The sequence below is a fragment of the Caloenas nicobarica genome, chromosome 28 (assembly GCF_036013445.1).
Source record: "Caloenas nicobarica isolate bCalNic1 chromosome 28, bCalNic1.hap1, whole genome shotgun sequence".
Taxonomy (NCBI): domain Eukaryota; kingdom Metazoa; phylum Chordata; class Aves; order Columbiformes; family Columbidae; genus Caloenas; species Caloenas nicobarica.
In genome coordinates, this window is record NC_088272.1 from 4,528,093 (window position 1) to 4,547,642 (window position 19,550).

The window sequence follows — 19,550 nt, forward strand, 5'->3', positions numbered from 1 at the left end:
TGTGTGTGTGTTACATCAACGGGTGGAAAGGAGAGCGGTGGTTGGTGAGGACATATTGGATCGTGTGATACTGGAAGGTTCACAGACTGCCTCAGTTTACCTGTCTCAGTCATCTAGTTATAATAAACCCCTCCCCTTATTGATTTATTTAAAATAGGGATTCCTGGCTCTTATGTTACCCTTCCCCCTAGCTTAAATTTTTAAATACAGTAATCAATTTGCGTTCCGGGATTATTTCAAAGAGACTTTGTTTTACATTAAGGATTCACAGTCTGATGACTCTCAGCCTTCCCCCTGGCTGGGGTCAGGCGCCAGGTCCTCAGTTTTCTAAAAACAGGCTTGGCAGATTGATTTTATTACCCTTCCACAAACTCGTCAGGGTAAGCGGTATGTACTTACAACGGTAGAAGCAACCACCGGATGGTTGGAAACATATGGGGTACCACATGCTACAGCCCGAAATACGATCTTGGGCCTTGAAAAGCAAGTCCTTTGGCGACATGGTACACCAGAAAGAATTGAATCCAACTATGGTACTCATTTCAAAAACAGACTTGTAGACAACTGGGCCAAAGACCATGGTATTGAGTGGGTATATCACATTCCATATCACGCACCAGCTTCTGGGAAAATTGAAAGGTACAATGGTTTGTTAAAAACTACACTAAAGGCACTGGGTGGTGGAACCTTTAAAAACTGGGATTCATATTTAGCAAAAGCCACTTGGTTGGTCAACACTAGAGGATCAACTAATCGAGCCGGGCCTGCACAATCAGAAATTCTCCGTACTGTAGAAGGAGATAAAGTCCCTGTAGTACACATGAAAAGTATGTTAGGGAAGGCAGGCTGGGTCACTCCTACCTCAGACAAAGGCGAGCCCATTCGTGGGATTGTTTTTGCCCAAGGTCCTGGTAGCACCTGGTGGGTGATGCTTGAAGATGGAGAAGTTCAATGTGTACCTCAAGGGGATTTGATTTTAGGTGAAAATAGTCAAGACTGAACTGCACGATGTTAATTTCCATACTAACAGTGTCTAATAAGTGTCTTTCAGAACAAGACAGTGTTGATGGAACCACAGCTAGTTTCTTCGAGTGGCGCATGGCAACTTCTTCAAAGTTGATGTCTTTAACCCACAAACAGTGGTCATGAGATGTACTGGATGTGTGATAAGTGAACTTAAACGAGCTTTTCCAAAGGATGGTCCATGGACTAAGAGAATGATGAGCTACACCTGCATATATATATGTATATAGTTGTTGTAACTAATTAGATCGTATTGATAAATTGTATTAATTAGATTGTATTGATGAGGTTTAAATATGCTGTGAACAGTATGTTATAAGGGGTGGAATGTCCTGGGTCATTGGGGGGAGCAATGAGAGGAGGTGGTCTGAGTCAGGTGACCACAAATTGACCAATTGGAGTAGTCCATTCCATTCATGACTTCCTGGGTATAAAAGGTGGACCAGAAGGACTCTCTGTCTCTTCTGCTGGGTCTCCTGTTGCTTTGCTTCGTCTCTGCTTCTTTCTTGCCGTCCCTGCAAGCTGAGGCCTCCTGACAGACTGAATCTAGTTCCGGTTGGCTGAAGGATCCTGCCGGACTCGCTGCTGGGAATTGCAAGACTGGTTCTATAATATTTGTTCTGCTTTACTGTTCTCTACATTTATTTAGTTAAGTTAGTAAAATGTTTTCAAATTTTCCAGCTCTCTTCTCTCTGTCCTTCTTTTCCTTTCCTCTCAAAATCGCCTGTCCTTAGCAAAAAAGGGGCGGGGGGGAGTGGAAAAGGGGAGGGGGAAGAGGGTTAAGGAAAATACATCTGCCGCGGTTCTTGATTGTCTCCCCGCGATCAAACCATGACACTACAGGACCCTTTATTTTGTTTACATACACACAGATAATGGCTCCTCATTTACATAGCCAGTGGTTATAAAAGAAAAGCAGTCAGTGAATAAGAAAGGGGATGACAACATTATCACAATAAAAAAACCCCACCAATAACAACATAAAATACAGTTGAGAGGCTGGTCCTGTAACTAGTTACATTAAAACTGCTATGTAGAAGCAGATGGGCAGTTTATTGCTTCAGAAAACACTTAGATATGAGTTTCCACAAGGCATCCTTGAGCTCCTGGTTCCTCATGCTGTAGATGAGGGGGTTCACTGCTGGAGGCACCACTGAGTACAGAACAGACACCACCAGGTCCAGAGAAGGAGAGGAGATGGAGGGGGGCTTCAGGTGGGAAAAGAAGGCAGTGCTGACAAACAGGGAGACCACGGCCAGGTGAGGGAGGCACGTGGCAAAGGCTTTGTGCTGTCCCTGCTCAGAGGGGATCCTCAGCACGGCCCTCAAGATCTGCACATAGGACAGCACAATGAACACAAAACACCCAAATCCTAAACAGACACTAACCACAAGAAGCCCAAGTTCCCTGAGGTAGAAGTCTGAGCAGGAGAGCTTGAGGAACTGTGGGATTTCACAGAAGAACTGGTCCAGGGCATTGCCCTTGCACAGTGGCAGTGAAAATGTATTGGCCGTGTGCAGCAGAGCATCGAGAAACCCAGTGGCCCAGGCAGCTGCTGCCATGTGGACACAAACTCTGCTGCCCAGGAGGGTCCCGTAGTGCAGGGGTTTGCAGATGGCAACGTAGCGGTCGTAGGACATGACAGTGAGAAGAAAATATTCTGCTGAAATGAAAAAGAGAAACAAAAGCATCTGTGCAGCACATCCTATATATGAGATAGCCCTGGTGTCCCAGAGGGAATTGGCCATGGACTTGGGGACAATGGTGGAGATGGAGCCCAGGTCGAGGAGGGCGAGGTTGAGCAGGAAGAAGTACATGGGGGTGTGGAGGTGCTGGTCACAGGCTATGGTGGTGATGATGAGGCCGTTGCCCAGGAGGGCAGCCAGGTAGATGCCCAGGAAGAGCCAGAAGTGCAAGAGCTGCAGCTCCCGTGTGTCTGAGAACACCAGGAGGAGGAACTGGGTGATGCAGCTGCTGTTGGACATTTGCTGTCTCTGGGCACAGGGCGCTCTCATAGGAGAAAAAGTCAGTAACAATTTAGTGGAGACTTCTCTGACATAAACCAAAGCCATGTCCCACACACCCTCCCCTGTGACACGCAGACACACTTTTCTTTTTCTACAAGACATTCCTTCAGCACTGTGGCTGCAGCCCTGCTTGGTGCTGGCCGAGTGTGCAACCAAGACAACAGGGTCTCTACCCATGGACTCAATAAGTCAGCCCAACTCTGCAGATTTTGGCTTGGGCAGGGGTCAGTCCTGAGGTTCAAATTTTTCAGACTGATAATGCAGTCTGCCCTGTCGGGACTATAAGTGATAAAGAAAAGGAATTGTAAAGGCATTTTAAAAGTCATAGGTTTTTTTACAGTTTCACCAACATCTCCCCTGGAGAATGTTCTTGGACATCAGAAATCCTCAGCATTTCTGCTGCACTCAGGGAGAACAGAGCGAGTCCTGCGAGACCAGAGGATGCCTGTGGGGCAGTGCAGAGTGAGGGCAGCTGGTCTGTCCTCCTGTCTTGCTCCAGCTGCCCTGGGCTGGCACCTTTCCGAGACGGTGATCACACTGCCATGTCACCCTGAAAAGCCACCAGGCACTGCTGAGAGCAGAGGGACCCACCTCAGACCATGACATGTCTCACGCTTTCGTCAGGTCTCAGCACCTCACTTCTATCCCAGGACACACACGGCTCATTTCATAAACCGAACTGCATTTCTTCCATCATAGCATCTCTGCACTTCTGCATGAGTAATTCAGATAATGCTAACGTGCTATAGGACAGGTTTGCATCCTGGAGGGAAGCTCACAGCTTGGAAGAAAAACTCAAGGAGACAGCCAAGGGTCCTAATGATGGCATTTGATTCAGGGAGACTCAGCTCATTCCCCAGCCCCACACACTGCATTGCCCACAGCCCCACAGCTCAGAGCAAAGCTGGGACACGTGTTCCCATGGACACAGCTGCAGGAAAGGACCCACAAGATCAGGCTGTGACTCTGCAGCTGAAACTCCCATCCCCAGAGAGCCTGACAGCAAGAACCAGATCACACCAGCAGTGACCCAGAGCAGTGGAGCAAGAAGGAAACTGCGGTGAGGGTGGGTGTGAGAGAGGCCAGGGCAGAGGCAGCCGGGCACTCAGACAGCGTCACCCTTCCCCAGCTGTGCAGCCACCTCCCACACACCAGCATTGCCGGGCAGCTGCTCTCAGCCCCTGTGCTCTGCAGAGGGAACTGGAGCTCTGGCTGCACAGGAGCTGCTTCATGCCTTGGAGCCCCCGGCCCTGAGGGCAGAGGCTTTGCTGGGTGGGAGAGGAGGCGAGGGGGCTGCTCACAGGAGGGATCTGCACTGCAGGGGATCATACAAAGATTTCTGAATTCTCCCTCCCACAACATTTCTGGTTTTGGTTTCTTCTTCCCTTATCACATCTCTGCTGTCTGGAGATTTTCCTCCTGGGAGGTGTTTCCCTGTCCATGTCTCTTCCCTGTTAGTGCTCACAGATCATCCCATGCTCTGTGCCCTCAGGCTGGCCCTACAGATCCTGCCTGTTCACAGGGCACTGCCTGGGGGCATCTTCCTGTTTGCAGGCTGGGAAATAGGACAAGTCAGATAAAGGCTGAGGGGTGCAGCAAAGGTGATGCAAGTGCTGTCCATAGGCAGAGGGATGGTGAAGGGATGTTATCAGCCTTCTGGCAGACGTACTCATCACTCAAATTTGCAGTTCAGGAGTCTCAATGACTTTTTTAAGCATGAGGGCTCATTTTCATTTTATCCTTTACTGCACACCCCACCCCTTGGGATAAGAAACTGAAAGGCAGGCTCAGGAAAGCTCCTTATCTGTCTGCTAATCCTTGCATTGATCTTGTCCTTGGGGCATCCACTTGGAAAACTCCTGTGGGTGATCTGGAGCTGTGAGGAGCCCTGACCCACACAGCAGCCTCTCCACAGCAGAAGCACCTTTCCTGCCCTGATAGGGGTCACTACTTCCCCCACAGCTTCTCCCCTCAGTGTTGTTGGGATCTCCCCGGGCAGGCTGAGCGCTGACCCTGGCAGGCGGCAGAGTCCCTGCCCCGGCACAGCCCTGGGGTGCAGGGACCCTGCTCTGCAGATGCACATCTCTACAACCATCCCTGGGAGAAAGAAGCCATCATGTCCTGTCCCTCCGATGGTGCAGCAGGGAAGCCCTGCTCTGGGGAACATCCTCCTCAATATTAGAGACACTGAGAGAGCCCTCCTGAAAAGTCTCATAAACTGTAAGAGGTACCAGCTTTAGATCTTTCCAGGAACTGCAACTGCATTGCCCTGCACCCAGAAACTTACCATGCTAAGGGCTGTGAGGATTATTCTCCAAGTGAGCTCTCATCTGTCCTCCCACCCCAGACTGCGTTTCCCCTGTCACCCTGGCTCCTCTGTCCTCGGTGCTGCAGGCAGAGCCCTCAGCCCTGCTGCGCTTTGCAGAGGAGCTGCTCCTGGGCAGAGCTGTCTCTCTGCAGCGCTGCCGCTTGCCATGAGCTCCCTGTGTCCCAGGAGCCCAGCCCAGCTCAGCAGCACAGGAGCAGCCCACAATGTCCCTTCCTCTGTCCCCTCTGGGCTCCCTCCAGCTGTCCCTGGGGCTCCAGGGGCACATCCTTTGAAACAACCTCAAGTAATCAGTGATGTTGATTCTCTCTCTTCAGCAGTGACACTTCTTGCCAGCATTGTGTTCTTTGTATTAAAAAATAAATTGGTATGGGAATCACCTTTTCTTGTCCCATTATTAGGCAGGACACCAGGAATGTTACAGCAAAGGATCTAATTTTTCCAAACTGGGGGAGGAATATGTTCCCCGGAATGAATTTAGGCATTATATTCTGGGTTTATACTCCTAGGTCTAGAGAGACATTCAGCAATCTTTGGCCATGTCACGTCTGTGCTCTGAAGCAAAGCCTTTGCACGCATGGAGTCTTGGACAGTTGGTACCAGGTTTCCATGGGGCAGGTCAGAGGTTTCCTGGTGCCACAGCTGGGGTGGTTCAGCCCAGATGTGAGGCAATGTCCTCAGCCAGGGACCTGACTGGCTGAGCTGGAGCTGTCAGTGTTGCAGACGGAGCTGTGACACGGATGGAATAAACTGCCAAGGCAGGGTGGCAGAAGTTAGTTCATCTGGTCTGCAAGGACAGCAGCCTCCAAGCACAGCAACAGGCCAGAGCAAAACTCAGTCTAGACCTGTAAGGCAATTCAAGAGCCCTATAATGAGCTGTTACTACTGCAGGAAGTGTTAAAGGAGAAACAAAGACACCGTGTGGGTACTGATTAATTTAGTAAGGGAGAGAAGTGATATTCTCTGTGTCTCTGGTCCTCCATCTTCACCAGCAAGCTCTCCCAGGCCTCTGTCACTGGAGGCAGAACAACCAGCAGTGGATGGGGATCAAGTCAGGGGTCCCTGGAACTAACACAATCCTTTCCAGTCTATGGGACAGTGGTGGCAGCATCCCAGGAGCTGAGACAGCAGGACCATGTCACAGTGAGGCCACTCTCCACCTTCTTGGAAAGCTCATGGAGACTGGGGGGACTCCCTGACCACTGGCAGCTCTCACACATTGTGTGCACTTTTCAAAAATGGCCAATGGGTGAGCGGGGGAACTAAGGGCTGTGCCCCAGAGCATGGCCACCGGGACCCCAATTCTGGGTGTCTGAAAGAGAAGGTGACGGGGTTTACCCAGGGCAGGTTGTGCCTGTCCATCCTCTTTGCTTTCTGTGAGGAAAGGACAGGGTTGCTGGACGTGGGGAGAGCAGTGGTGGTCTGTTACCTGGAAGTCAGCAAGGCATTCAGCATCATCCCCCACAATATTCTTGTGTCCAAGGTAGGATATTATGGTTTGTGTCAGTGTGTAAGTAGATGGGTAAAAACCATTCTGGATGTTTGGGCTTGGAAAGGTGCTATAGAGAGGGAGAAACTTTCCAATCCTGAGGACAGTCAAGCCCTGGAAGCTGTTTCCCAGGGGTGCGCATCCACTCTGTCCCAGAAAGTGGCCAAGATATGTTTGGATAAAGCACTGAGTAATTTGGTCTGACCCTGCTTTGAGGAGGAGGTTGGTCAAGACACCTCCCGAGGTCCCATCCAGCCTGAATGATGCTGTCCTTTCATTCCCTTCATGTTTTCAATTTAGGGACAGTTCTCTAGTTCTCCCTGACCACAGGAATAATTCACATGAGGTGCAGGGCTGTTTTACAACTGCCCCCAAACAGCCCTGACCACATCTTGTGCATCGCTTTTCATTTGCCCCCACCCAGGTTGTTCTGTTCTGCTGTCCTCATGCCCACCTTGTTCATCCTTTCAGAGCAGGTTGCTCAACAGGTGTCAGCATCCATGTACAGAGTCTGCACACCAGCCAGGCAGCAAAGCCATCATTACAGAAATGGAGACGAGGCTCTTGCCCAGCTCACTGCACCCAGGAATTGGCATGACTTTTCTCCTGAGATTCTGGGGAACACCTGAACTTTAAGTGCAGAGCATGTGAGTCCTCGTTGGGTATCCTGGCTCGTCTCCTGACCCATGTGGTGCTTCAGGCTGTGAAGAGAATCAAAACCAACTCTTTGGCTGGGGTAGTTTCATTTTACATGTGTCACGCAGGGCAGATGAAGAGAGCTCAGAACTCCAGTCTCTGCTGCACCATTGGAACTTCAGAGACTGGAAATGCAGGTGACGGTGTGTGTCAGTGCACACCACATAAACATTCTGGCTTCCTTTCTGCCTTTGCACTGACCTGAGATCTGTTCCTTGGCCTTCTTTGCCTAAAAAAGAAGTAATCTGCCCTGTGTCACCTCCACTCACACCAGGAAAAAAGGGGGAAAAGTATGAAAGGGGTGATTTCAGGGCAATTCTGTCCAAAGAAATACTTTCTAAATGATAAATATGGTAGAAGTGAGAGGAAAAGCTCTTAAAAAGAACTCCATGCAAGACGTTAGCTACTGAGACATAGCAGCTGTTTTGAGAAGCAAGAATGACTGTTGGGAATGAAGTTAAAAAACTTTAGTTCATCGTCATCATCATCATCATCATCAGGAATAAGGAATTCCCTGTTATTCTTATTAGTGATTGTACCACTTTTCAAAAACATCCTTGAGATTGTCTCTATTTTTCGCTGGCTCCAAAACTGAGCCTGCTCAGATTTTGAAATGACTGCTTGAAATCTCTGCAACTCAGATCTCTACAACTGTCTCTCATCGAAGATCTTTTACCCCAGAAAGGGGAAAACTCCCAGTGCAGGCACCAAACCAGTGCCCAACCTTCCTGGAGAGCCAGGTGAGTGGTGCCACACGACAGCTGACCTCGGGGGCAGCCGGAGGTGATGGGAATTGAAATGGTTTTATCTCAAATCATAATTTAGGTTGGAAAAGACCCTTAAGGTCATAAAATCCAATCGTAAATATGACACTGCCAAGTCCACCCATTACACCATATCCCTAAGCACCATGTCTACACATCTTTTCAATACCTTCAGGGATGGAAGCTCCAATCCTCAGCTGGCAGGACAACACTGTCTGCAGTTACACATAAGATACCTGTCATGGCTGTGACTTCAGAGTTTCTCACACCCATCACTGGGCAGGGCAGGTGTTGGGAGATGGGCGCACACTTCAGTTTCCAGATGCCAGGACAGAGCCCAAGCCATCCTGCCCTTGCCCTCTGGCATCCCATTTCTTGAGATGCAAAGCTGCTGGGGCTTCTGTGGATAATCGTGGTAAAAGGCATCAATAATCATTCAAGTCTTTGTGTAATTTCCCTAAGAGTGTCAGTATTAAAAATAATAATAATTAAAAAAATAGAAAAGGGTTCATCTGCCTACATATAAATACTTGCAACACAGCAGTCTGCATCTGTGGTAGCCCCACTGGCAGTGTCAATCAAATAGGTATTTGCAGTATAAGGCATGACACCCCGTCCATAAGTACATATCTAAGTGGTTCAGATGAAGGGTGGTCTGGCAAAAATCACCCTGTTCCTCCTCAGGTGCACGGACACTGCTCATGTGCCTCTCCAGAGAGTGGCAGAAGCTGGATGCCCTTCTGGGGACAGACTCCTTCCAGGAAAGACACAGCAATGGGAGTAACTCATCAGGTCTTCATGGCATTTCACTCAGCATCAGTTTTTATGTATTAGGTGCTTTCCTCTGACTACTCTTTCTGCACAAATGCTCACAAAAAGACACCCATTTATTAAAACATGGTCATAAAGGTGCTGTTATGGACAAGAAACATCACCATGAGCTCTGGAGGGAGTGAGGAAGATGATAACAAGCACCAGGAAGAAGCAAGAAGCTCAAGGCCTCTTCTGAAGAGTGAGAGGCCCTGAGCAGCAGTGAGCGGCCATGTGTGGTGTGGGAGGGTCAGGGGATGTGAGGTAGAGAAGGGTGATGGCTGATGACTTCAGCAAATCCTTACAACCATGTCTGAGCCTGCAAGTGGGATGTGGCTGATGTCTGCGGGTGGAGGAGGAATAGGAGAAAGACTTTGGGGGATCCTGGAAAGAAGGCAGCCTTCTCTTGGACTAGTCATATATGGCAGTGACATTTGCATGCTGTGGGCATGGCTGTGCCTGGGAGATGGGGAATGGCTGCTGCTGGGGGGGCTGTGCTCAGGCATGGCCCATGAGCTGACCTTGCTCTGCTCCTCTCTTGCACTGCCCATGCTTGGATGGTCCTCAGGAATCATCCATGAGCCCGGAGGAAGCACCAGCCTCCTGGAGTGTTGGCCCATTACTGGAGGACAAGAGTGAAAGGTTTGTGAGACACATGGGAGTGCAGGAAGAGACGGGTCTATGCGTAGTAGTAAATGTGTTAAAGAAGAAGACCTAAAGACCATTGGCTGATCGTGCTAATGTGGAATAGATTGATTTTTCTTTTTTATTTTAGGGCAGCAGAAGAAGGAACGTGTGCTTTCAGTGCTGGGGCATGGATCCAAAGAGCGGATTCAATCAAGTTTGGGACCGGGACAGCTCAGGTGATTGGTGACCATTGCAGGTCTATGAAAGAAGCTGCATGGGCTTGGGGAGCCTCATAGGCATTGCCAAACCCTCAGAAAACCAGAGCCTTGTAGTAAAAGGAACAGCAGTTGGCACCAAAGCCACACCCAAACCACAAATACCCTCCCAGTGACCACAGGCAGAGCCTTGAGAAACATTTGACTGAAAGGGCCTCCTTTGCCAGGCCCTGGGGGTCAGGGCTTGGCCATTCTGATGCTAAACAACCATGAAGGGCTGACAGGGCACCAGAGCCACCTCCACATCGCCTTTACCACCTCTGACCATTGTCTCCAGGCTTTTCCTTCAGCAGCCTCCAGGGACAGGGACTGCTTGTGTCAGTGATGGCCCCTCGTGGGGTCCCAAACGCCCTCAGAAACTTGGGGTTTGTTTCTGCCTTTCACTTCATTAGAGGTTTGTTCATTCTTTCAGTAGCTGCAGTTCAGGATCACGGCAGCAGAGGGCTCATTAACAGCCAAAATGCTCTTACAAGGCTCTCTGCAGCACTTTGCTAAAGGCTTCTGGTCTGGTGTGGATGATCAGAGAGATTTCAGAACTGTAGCCAAACAGTGAGCATTTCCTTAATAAGTAGTCATAAAGCCAAATTTCTTATATTTCTGTCCCCCTCCCAATGCCCTCATTGCCAGAACAACTGGTATCAATGTCCACTAAATATTGATCTAGAGAATCTCCTGATAAAGACTGAATGTGTCAGAAAAGTGGGTGCCTAAAGCACCACTTGAGCGAGGAGACAGGATAGGACTCCTCAGGAGGAATCACACAACTCTGGACCCAGAGGTGGGTGTTCCTGGGAATCTCAGGTGCCACAGCAGAGCGATACTTGTGTTCAGGGAGCCGGTCAAATGATCCATCTCCTTTTCTGTAATGGTGTCTGAGTTTGCTCAGGTAACTCCTGACTTGAGCCCCATCCACTCCTGGGTGTTCTCCAGACTCCTGCCTTCAGGAACAAAGTCCCAGGAGACCTTGCTGGTGAAGATGGAGGCAAAGAAGCCATGAAGTACATTGGTCCTGTCTGATTCGACTCTTACGAAGTTCAGCAGCAGGTCCAAGTTCGCCCGGTCTATTCTTTTACTGTAAGGAAGCAATGTCAGCTCATCTTGCTGCCCTCAGCCTCCCCTGCAGGTATCAAGTCCAGGGCAGCTTTGGCATCATCCCCACATCCATGGACAAGGATTCTAAATTCCTCCTTTACAGCTTCCCCTGCTTCTGCCTTCTGTGTGCTGCCTTTTTGCCCTGGAGCTCCGTCTGGTCAGACAAGCAGCCTCAGGACATAAAGTCTTCTTTTCATGGGTACTTGGAGAGATCATTCTTGTGCTTGGAGCAGGCTGTCCTGTAAGGCTTCTCAGATTTCCTGAGCTCCTTCACCCTTCAGACCTACTTCCATGTCTCCACCTTTATTGGCCACCATCACCCAGTATGTCAAAGTCTTCTCCTCTGGAGCCCACCAGCCTGTGCTCTGCTGCTGGCCTTCCTCCCTCCCCTCTGGTGCCTGGAATCCCACTGTTGCCTGCTCACCACAGCCAAGGTGGACACTGATGTTCACATCCCTCACCAGCTCTTCTTTGTTTCCCAGTTCCAGATCCAGGTGAGCATCACCCTTGTTGGCCCACCAGGCAGCCACGTAAAGAAGTTGTCCCAAGATCCTCTGGACTGTTGGCACCTGCCGCTTTGCCTGGCCAGTGAATGTCAGGGCAATTACAGTTCCCCATAGGAACCTGCTCATTGACTGGAGACTTCCTCAGGTTGCTGACAGAAGATCTTTTCCATTTCTTCCCCATGATCAAGTAATTTGTAACACCCAACACGTTATCACTCTGTATTGGGTTTACATGGCAAAGTCTTGGAACTGGGCGTGAGGGTGGGTGTGCTACAGTTGTCACCTCTCTGAGAAGACAACAGGAGTTTGATGTCAGACAGAGCCGATATGAGCTGGCTCCAAGATGGACCCACTCCTTGCCAAATCTGAGCCACTCAGGGATGCTGGCAGCACCTCTGTGATATTGTATTTGAGAAAGGGTAAAAAACACTGCACAACAGCAGGTGGGAGAGAGCAGGGAGGAAATGTGAGAGAAAAATTGCTGCAATCACCAAGGTCATATCCCATAGGACCCAAGCAGGTCCCTCAGCAGGCCAAAGCCTGCTCTCCTGAAATCCTGCTCTTTGCCTTGTTAGCATCTTCCAGGAGCCTCAACTCCACTTTCCCATCCCTGACTGTTCCATCCCCGACCAACCCTTTCTGGTTTGTAAGTGTGAAGTCCCACAGGGCACCTCACCTCACTGACTCCTCAGCCACCCGTGTCAGGAAGATGTTGTCCATGAGCTGCAAACCCCTCCTGGATGGCTGGTACCTTGCAGATATTGGGATATCTTAGGTTTGCCACGAGGACACGGCCCTGGAAACACGAGGCTTCTTTCCTTTGTCTGAAGGAGGCCTCATCTAATTCCTCTTCCTCATCAGAGAATCAGTAGCTGATGTCCACCCACCACAACATTGTCCATGTTGTTCTGCCCTCTCATGCTGACTCCTCAACTTTCAGCTGATATTCTCTGTCCCCAGGCAGAGCTCCACACATTCCTGATGTTCTCCCACATGAAGGGAAACTTCCCCTCTAAGTCCAGAGCTCTGGCATTACGAGCACTAGCCCCCCAAGACCGCAAAGTTTCTCCTGCAGGTGATATTCGTAGCGTCCTGTAACTCCTCATGATGTTATCTTGGGATAGACGCTCTCATCAGGATAAACCGTCTGCATGTAAACACTAACAGCTGGAGCTCCTTCTCCCCTTGGCTGTGGCTGTTGTCTCCAGCTCTGATGCCTGTGAGGAGACACCTTGTCCTTACAGCACAGGGGCCTCATGGCCTCCTTGTCCCCAGCCAGGAACCTGGGAGGTGTGGGACCATAGTCCTGCCCTTGGCCTTGCACAGCCCCACATCACACTGTCCCAGGAAGGGCCCTGGGCAACGTGGGAGGGACAGGATCTGCCTTCCCAGGGCTGGGGGTCAGGGCTTGGCCCTTTGGTTAATGAAACACATCCAGGTTTACTCAGCATCAGAGAGACCTTCACCTTGCTTGCCCTGACCTGTCATCTCTGCCTCCAGTTTTCTTCTCTAACCAGATCCTGGGGTCATTTCCTCAATAGTGTTCCTCAGTGGGACCCATTAACATTACAAGAAACTTTGGAGTTTGAATCTGACTTGGGCTTCTTGAGAGGTTTTATTGAATTTCCCCTCAGGGTTGATGTTCATGGTGTCAGCACCAAAGCCACCAGAGGGGTCATTAAAGCGCCTTGGGCTGCTCCTGTGCTGCTGAGCTGGGCTGGGCTCCTGGGACAGAGGGAGCTCATGGCAAGCGGCAGCGCTGCAGAGAGACAGCTCTGCCCAGGAGCAGCTCCTCTGCAAAGTGCAGCAGGGCTGAGGGCTCTGCCTGCAGCACCGAGGGGAGATGAGCCAGGGAGAGACAGGGCAACGTAGTCTGGGGTGGGAGGATGCTGAGAGATCACTGGAAATGAAATCTTCGCAGATATGATGCCTGTGGCTGCAGGGCATTGCATCTGCAGTTCATGGTAGGATCTCAGAAAGCTGTCACATTGCAGAGCCTGCAAGAGACGTAAGTAAAACTCTCAGAGATTCTCTGATGCAAAGGAAGAGGATGTGCTGCAGAGCAGGGATTGCCTTCTGCACCGTCAGAGAGACAAGACATGAATGCTGTGTTCTGCCAAGGATGGCTGTGGGGTGTAAATGTAAATGTGCAGGCAGGGGTGCCCAGGGTGGCCCTGCAGAGCAGGGTCCCTGCACCCCAGGGCTGTGCTGGGGCAGGGACTCTGCCGCCTGCCAGGGTCAGCGCTCAGCCTGCCCGGGGAGATCCCAACAACACTGAGAGGGGAAGCTGTGGGGGGAAGGAGCGACCCCCAGCAGGGCAGTGTCCTTCTGCTGCTGGCTTCTCTGTCGCTCAGGGCTGCTCTTCCAATAGGAGGTTTCTAGGAGAAGATCTATACAGGTATTACTACAAAGATAAGGAGTTTTCCCAAGTCTGTCCTTTCAGTTTCCTATTCCAAGACTTGGGGAGTGGGGGGATGGAGGACAGGATAAATGAAAAAGGAGCTCTCCAGTTTTAACAAGTCACTGAGACTCCTGAAGTGCAAGTCTGAGTGATCAGCCGATCTGCCAGAGGCCTTGTAACATCCCTTCAGCCACCCCTCTGCCCATGGACAGCAGCAGCATCACCTTGGCTGGACACATCTGACTTAGTCTGACCCGTCCTTTTTTGCAGCCAGCAAACCTCTGCTCTCAGCAGTCCTGGTGGCTTTTCAGGGTAACATGGCAGTGTGATCAGCCTCCATCTCAGAAAGGTGCCAGCCCAGGGCAGCTGGAGCAAGACAGAGAGACAGAGCAGCTGCCCTCACTCTGCACTGACCCACAGGCATCCTCTGGTCTCGCAGGACTCGCTCTGTTCTCCCTGAGTGCAGCAGAAATGCTGAGGGTTTCTGACACCCAACAACACTCTCCAGGGGAGTTAAATGATTGGACTAGATGATCTTTCAAGCTCCATTCCAATCCCAAACATTCTGTGATTCTGTGAAGCTTTAAAAAAACCAAACATTTCAAATTTCATTTTACCATCCTGTTTCATTCTCGGGATAGTGCAGATGCTGACAGGCCCTTCTGCACCAGCAGCAGTTTCAGATGACAACTTTGAACCCCAGGTCCGTCCCCTGCCCCCCGTTCCATGACCCCTGCTGCAGAGCAGGGCTGACTCCTGGGCAGCCAGCGGGCACAGGCCCTGCTCCTCACGGCACCTCCAGCCAGCAGCACCCAGGGCTCAGCCACGGACCCGAAGGAAGGTCTGGAAAACGACAAGGGGGTGTGGAGCAGGGGGAAGGCATATGTGAAATGGCTTTGGTTTTTCCCAGAGAAGTCTCATCTAAACTGTCACTGTCTTTTCCTCCTTGCACAGGTCCTCATGCCCACAGGCAGCGAATGTCCAACAGCAGCTCCATCACCCAGTTCCTCCTCCTGGCGTTCACAGACACACGGGAGCTGCAGCTCTTGCACTTCTGGCTCTTCCTGGGCATCTACCTGGCTGCCCTCCTGGGCAACGGCCTCATCATCACCACCATAGCCTGTGACCAGCACCTCCACACCCCCATGTACTTCTTCCTGCTCAACCTCGCCCTCCTCGACATGGGCTGTATCTCCATCACTGTCCCCAAATCCATGGCCAACTCTCTGTGGGATACCAGGGTCATTTCCTTTGCAGGATGTGCTGCCCAGGTCTTCTGTGTATTTTTCTTGTTAGGTGCAGAGTATTTTCTTCTCACCGTCATGTCCTACGACCGCTACGTTGCCATCTGCAAACCCCTGCACTACGGGACCCTCCTGGGCAGCAGAGCTTGTGTCCACATGGCAGCAGCTGCCTGGGCCACTGGGTTTCTCGGTGCTCTGCTGCACACGGCCAATACATTTTCACTGCCACTGTGCAAGGGCAATGCCCTGGACCAGTTCTTCTGTGAAATCCCCCAGATCCTCAAGCTGTCCTGCTCAGATGCCTCCCTCAGGGAGGTTGGGCTTCTTATATTTGGTGCCTCTACATTCTTTCTATGTTTTGTATTCATTGTGCTGTCCTATGTGCAGATCTTAAGGGCCGTGCTGAGGATCCCCTCTGAGCAGGGACGGCACAAAGCCTTTGCCACGTGCCTCCCTCACCTGGCCGTGGTCTTCCTGTTCCTCAGCACTGCCATATTTTCCTACCTGAAGCCCCCCTCCATCTCCTCCCCATCCCTGGACCTGGTGGTGTCTGTTCTGTACTCGGTAGTGCCTCCAGCAGTGAACCCCCTCATCTACAGCATGAGGAACCAGGAGCTCAAGGATGCCCTGTGGAAACTCATGCCTTAGTGTTTTCTGAAGCAGGAAACTACCTATCTGCTACTATATAGCAGTTTTAATGTAACTAGTTACAGCCTCTCATCTGTATTTTCTGTTGTTATTGATGTTTTCTTTATTGTGATAACATCATCCCCTTTCTAAATCACTTTCTGCTTTTCTTTTATAACTAATGGCTGTGTAAATGAGGAGCCATGATCTGTGTGTATTTAAACAAAATAAAGGGTCCCGTAGTGATGTGTTTTTCACTATATCCTTCCTGCAAAGCCTATTTGGAGCTGCAGGGACAGTTCCTGTGTGCATGGGAGGAGGGGAAAGAACTCTCACTTGGCAGCACTGCCAGGGAGCAGCAGCGCTTGGCCTTCCAGAGCTGTTCTCGTTCCACTCCCACACTCTCCTTCTCATCCCTTGTGTTGGTGCAAGGCCTGAGTCCTCTGGCAGCCTGGTCACCGTCCTGCTGTGTGTCAGTCCTGTGAGCGCAGGCAGGGACAGGCAATGGGCACTGCTGTGACAGAGCTGGCCTCTGTAACAGTACTTCTATAAAGAAGAGTGATCTTCTCTCAAAAACTTGCCCACGAAAGTGGCCACAGATGCAAACAGCAGGGTACAGCTGCACAGTGTGTGTGTGCAGGGCTGGGCACACAGCAGTGTCCTCTCACAGCCAGGCCTCCTGCCAGAGACCTGCAGGACCAGCAGAGCAGGGGCTGGGCTGTGCCCCTGTGCACTGGACACCCCTTGAGAAGAAGTCTCAGGACAATCATCATGGACTGGCCCCTCACAACCTTCATTTCCAGCCCTGGCCTCTCTCCCCAGCTCACAGAGGTTGCTCTTCCCTCCTTGGTGGGACACTGAATGAGTTGTTCAGCAGTCCATGTTGGCTTTGTACAGATGAGATGTAGGCACACACATCATGTACGTGAGGTGACACACATGCGAGTGATCACAAACACCATCAATTATTCCTTGTTTTTCCACTAAGGTCTGTGGCACAGACAAGGTCTTGAGGTCACTTGATGTTGGGAGGAACACGCCATGGGAAATCACCTGAATGCAGCACTGCGATCTTCTTCCTTGAACTGAGGTCCCCGTGTCCATTCCTCATGACATGGCACTTCTCAGATGAGTGCAGAGCAGGGTGACACACCACAGGGCTGAGGTGTCTCCCGTCCCTTTGGAGTGGCAACAGGAGGCCAGAGGGACACTGTGACTCCTGCCTCTGTGAGTTAAAGGGACAGACTCTGTCTCTGAACATCCCTGGGTGCATAAGGAGTCCTGAGACCAGCTCAGACACGGATGCCTGATGGAACCCTGGCATTTCTGTGTGTGACTCCAGGAACAAACCTCAGTGGCCCAGTGAGATTCATCTCAGCTGCTGGGACAGGCTCACTGCAAGTGCTCCTGTCTGCTACATCACCCTTGCCCATGATTCTGGATTGTGCTTTCAAAAGTGACAGCAGAATCAGAGAAGTTCTGAGGTCCTTGGGAAAGGAAGATGTCAAACCCATCTTCAAGAAGGAGAATTTGAATAATTACAGGCTGGTCAGCCTACCTCCATCCCTGGGAACGGGATAGGCCGCATCTTCCTGCACCAATCTCCAGGCACCTGAAGGACAAGGAAGGGATTGCTGAACCAAAATGAGCAGAAAACCCAATGAGTCCCAAGAAATGCTCTGAACCCATTCTGGAGCTTTAGACCCCCGGGAAAGAGCTCAGTGACAGTGCAGCCCATGCAGTTGCATCTGTGTCCCTCACTGAGCAGCACAACCAGTGTGGAGTCACCCCATGGTCCTGCAGCCAACCTGCTCTGTAGAGCATCAGTGCCAGGTTGGGGCCCTGTGGGGAGCACAGGGAAGGGGCCAGGAGCACCAGACCAGATCAGAGGAGGGATGGGGGGAGATCAGACAGGAGCTGACCGGGGCTGGAAATTGCCTTGGAGAGAAAAATGCTGGTGTTCAGCTGCCCCAAGATAATACCCAGAGTTCAGGGTGCAGGGCCAGAAGTCCTTGCTGTCCTGGTGCTTCACCAGGCCTGGGAAGTAGCTGGAGAAGGATTGGTGTCCCCCACTTGCCATCTCTTAGTGCATCATCCCTCGTGAAGGGTGGCGTGGAAAGCAAGTCTGGGACTCTGTTTCAGGATTTGCACCGAAGAAAGTATTCACCCAGAAGCCACATCATTTTGCTCTGGTACTTCAGTCCTGGTGCTCATCACATGTCCTTAAGACAAACTTATGCACCCCTCTTGTCAACCTTACCCCAAAAGTCACCCCTAGACAAGGCTCCTGAGCTGCGGCCGAGCTGGAGAACTGGGGTCCAGCTGTGACCAGAGGAAGGACAAGGCCTGTCCTGGGTCCTCTAAAGGGCTGGCAGCCTCTGTGATCTCCACCAGAAAAGGCAGCATGCAGGAAACTGTAGACCATCCCCATGCCCATTGGAGGCCCTTAGGAAGAGTTCCTCTCTCCAAATATCCAGCCCAGCTTGTTGCTGCATGAACAACCAGGAGAAACTGCCCCAGGACCCTCATTCCAGACCCCATCTCCTCCACCCCATACAGGCAGTGCTCTCCCCCTTGTCACTGAGGTGGTTCCAGGGACCCAAGAGACACCTGTGGGCAGGAGATGCTGGGTAGTACGGTGTCCTTCAGTGCTCCTCATGGTACCTCCTGCTGGGCTTTGTGCCGCTGGTCACAACCCTCTGAGCCTGGCTGTTCAGTCAGTTCTCAGTGGTGCTAAACAGGAATATGCCCATGAGCACGTTGGGCTGCACTGGGAGGAGCGTGGCCACCCAGCCAAGGGCAGTTATTGTCCATCTTGACTCCGCACTGGTGTGGTCACATCTGGAGCGGGGTGTCCCAGTGGGAGGTTCCCCACTCTGGAGGAACGGGGAGGAGATGTCGTGTGGCCGGAGAGAGTCTGAGTCATGTGTGGAGATGTTGAGAGACCCAAACTTCTTTAGCGTGGTGAAGTGGAGGCTGAGGAAACGTGCTGTTTTTACTGAGATTGAGTTAATTTTCTTCATGCATTTTGAATCTCTCTCCTTCACAGCTACTACAGTCTTTTGTTTAGATTTGCTATGAGAATAATAACACTGTTTCTTCCCTGGCATAGATTTAATTTTTTCTTTTAGCTACTTTACAGTGTTTGCCATTTGGTATGAAAGGAATGTCAGAACTCACTGATATCTTGGCTGTTGTCAGGGAAACCAAGGACGTCTTTGGCCATCCATCTGCAGATGCAAATTGGCAGGAAGGGACACAGGCAGGACAGCACCTGGATTGACATGCAGGCTGATCAATGAAATATTCCCTATGATTAGCGTCATGCTCAGTCTAAAGCTGGAGCTGGCTTTTAGGGCTTGTTACATCCGTTACTTTGGGTTTTCTGGCTAGTTTGGTTAGTTCCATTCAGAAGTTTCATTCTGTCAGGAGTTCGATGTCAGTCTGGCCTTTTGCCATTCTGCTATTTTGCAGTTGGCCCTTGGGCCTTTTGCACTTTTACTTTCTCTTGCTGGGATCGGCTGTTCAGGACCAGAGCGCTCCCTTCTTTTGGGCTGTCTGTTTGGCACAACTGGAGTTATGTGAGGGATTGCACTGAGTATCATATATTTTACTTTATGTATATTCTAGTATAAGTATATTA

The 19,550-nt window shown here is 50.9% G+C and overlaps 2 protein-coding genes across 2 annotated transcripts; one reads left to right on the forward strand and one right to left on the reverse strand.

The window, feature by feature from the left end:
- Window positions 1–1,360: 1,360 nt before the first annotated feature.
- Window positions 1,361–3,008, reverse strand: LOC135999410 (olfactory receptor 14A16-like). Its single transcript, XM_065652964.1, has 2 exons — window positions 2,118–3,008; window positions 1,361–1,447 (listed from the first exon to the last, which is right to left on the reverse strand). Exons 1-2 carry the CDS (start codon window positions 3,006–3,008, stop codon window positions 1,361–1,363), a joined length of 978 nt encoding a protein of 325 aa, XP_065509036.1.
- An 11,933-nt stretch (window positions 3,009–14,941) lies between these two features.
- On the forward strand, window positions 14,942–15,928 carry LOC135999411 (olfactory receptor 14J1-like; the record flags this gene model as incomplete). The annotated part of the gene is made up of 1 exon (XM_065652965.1): window positions 14,942–15,928. A coding segment is annotated over one exon (987 nt), but the record flags the coding sequence as incomplete, so codon positions are not given.
- Window positions 15,929–19,550: the final 3,622 nt, after the last annotated feature.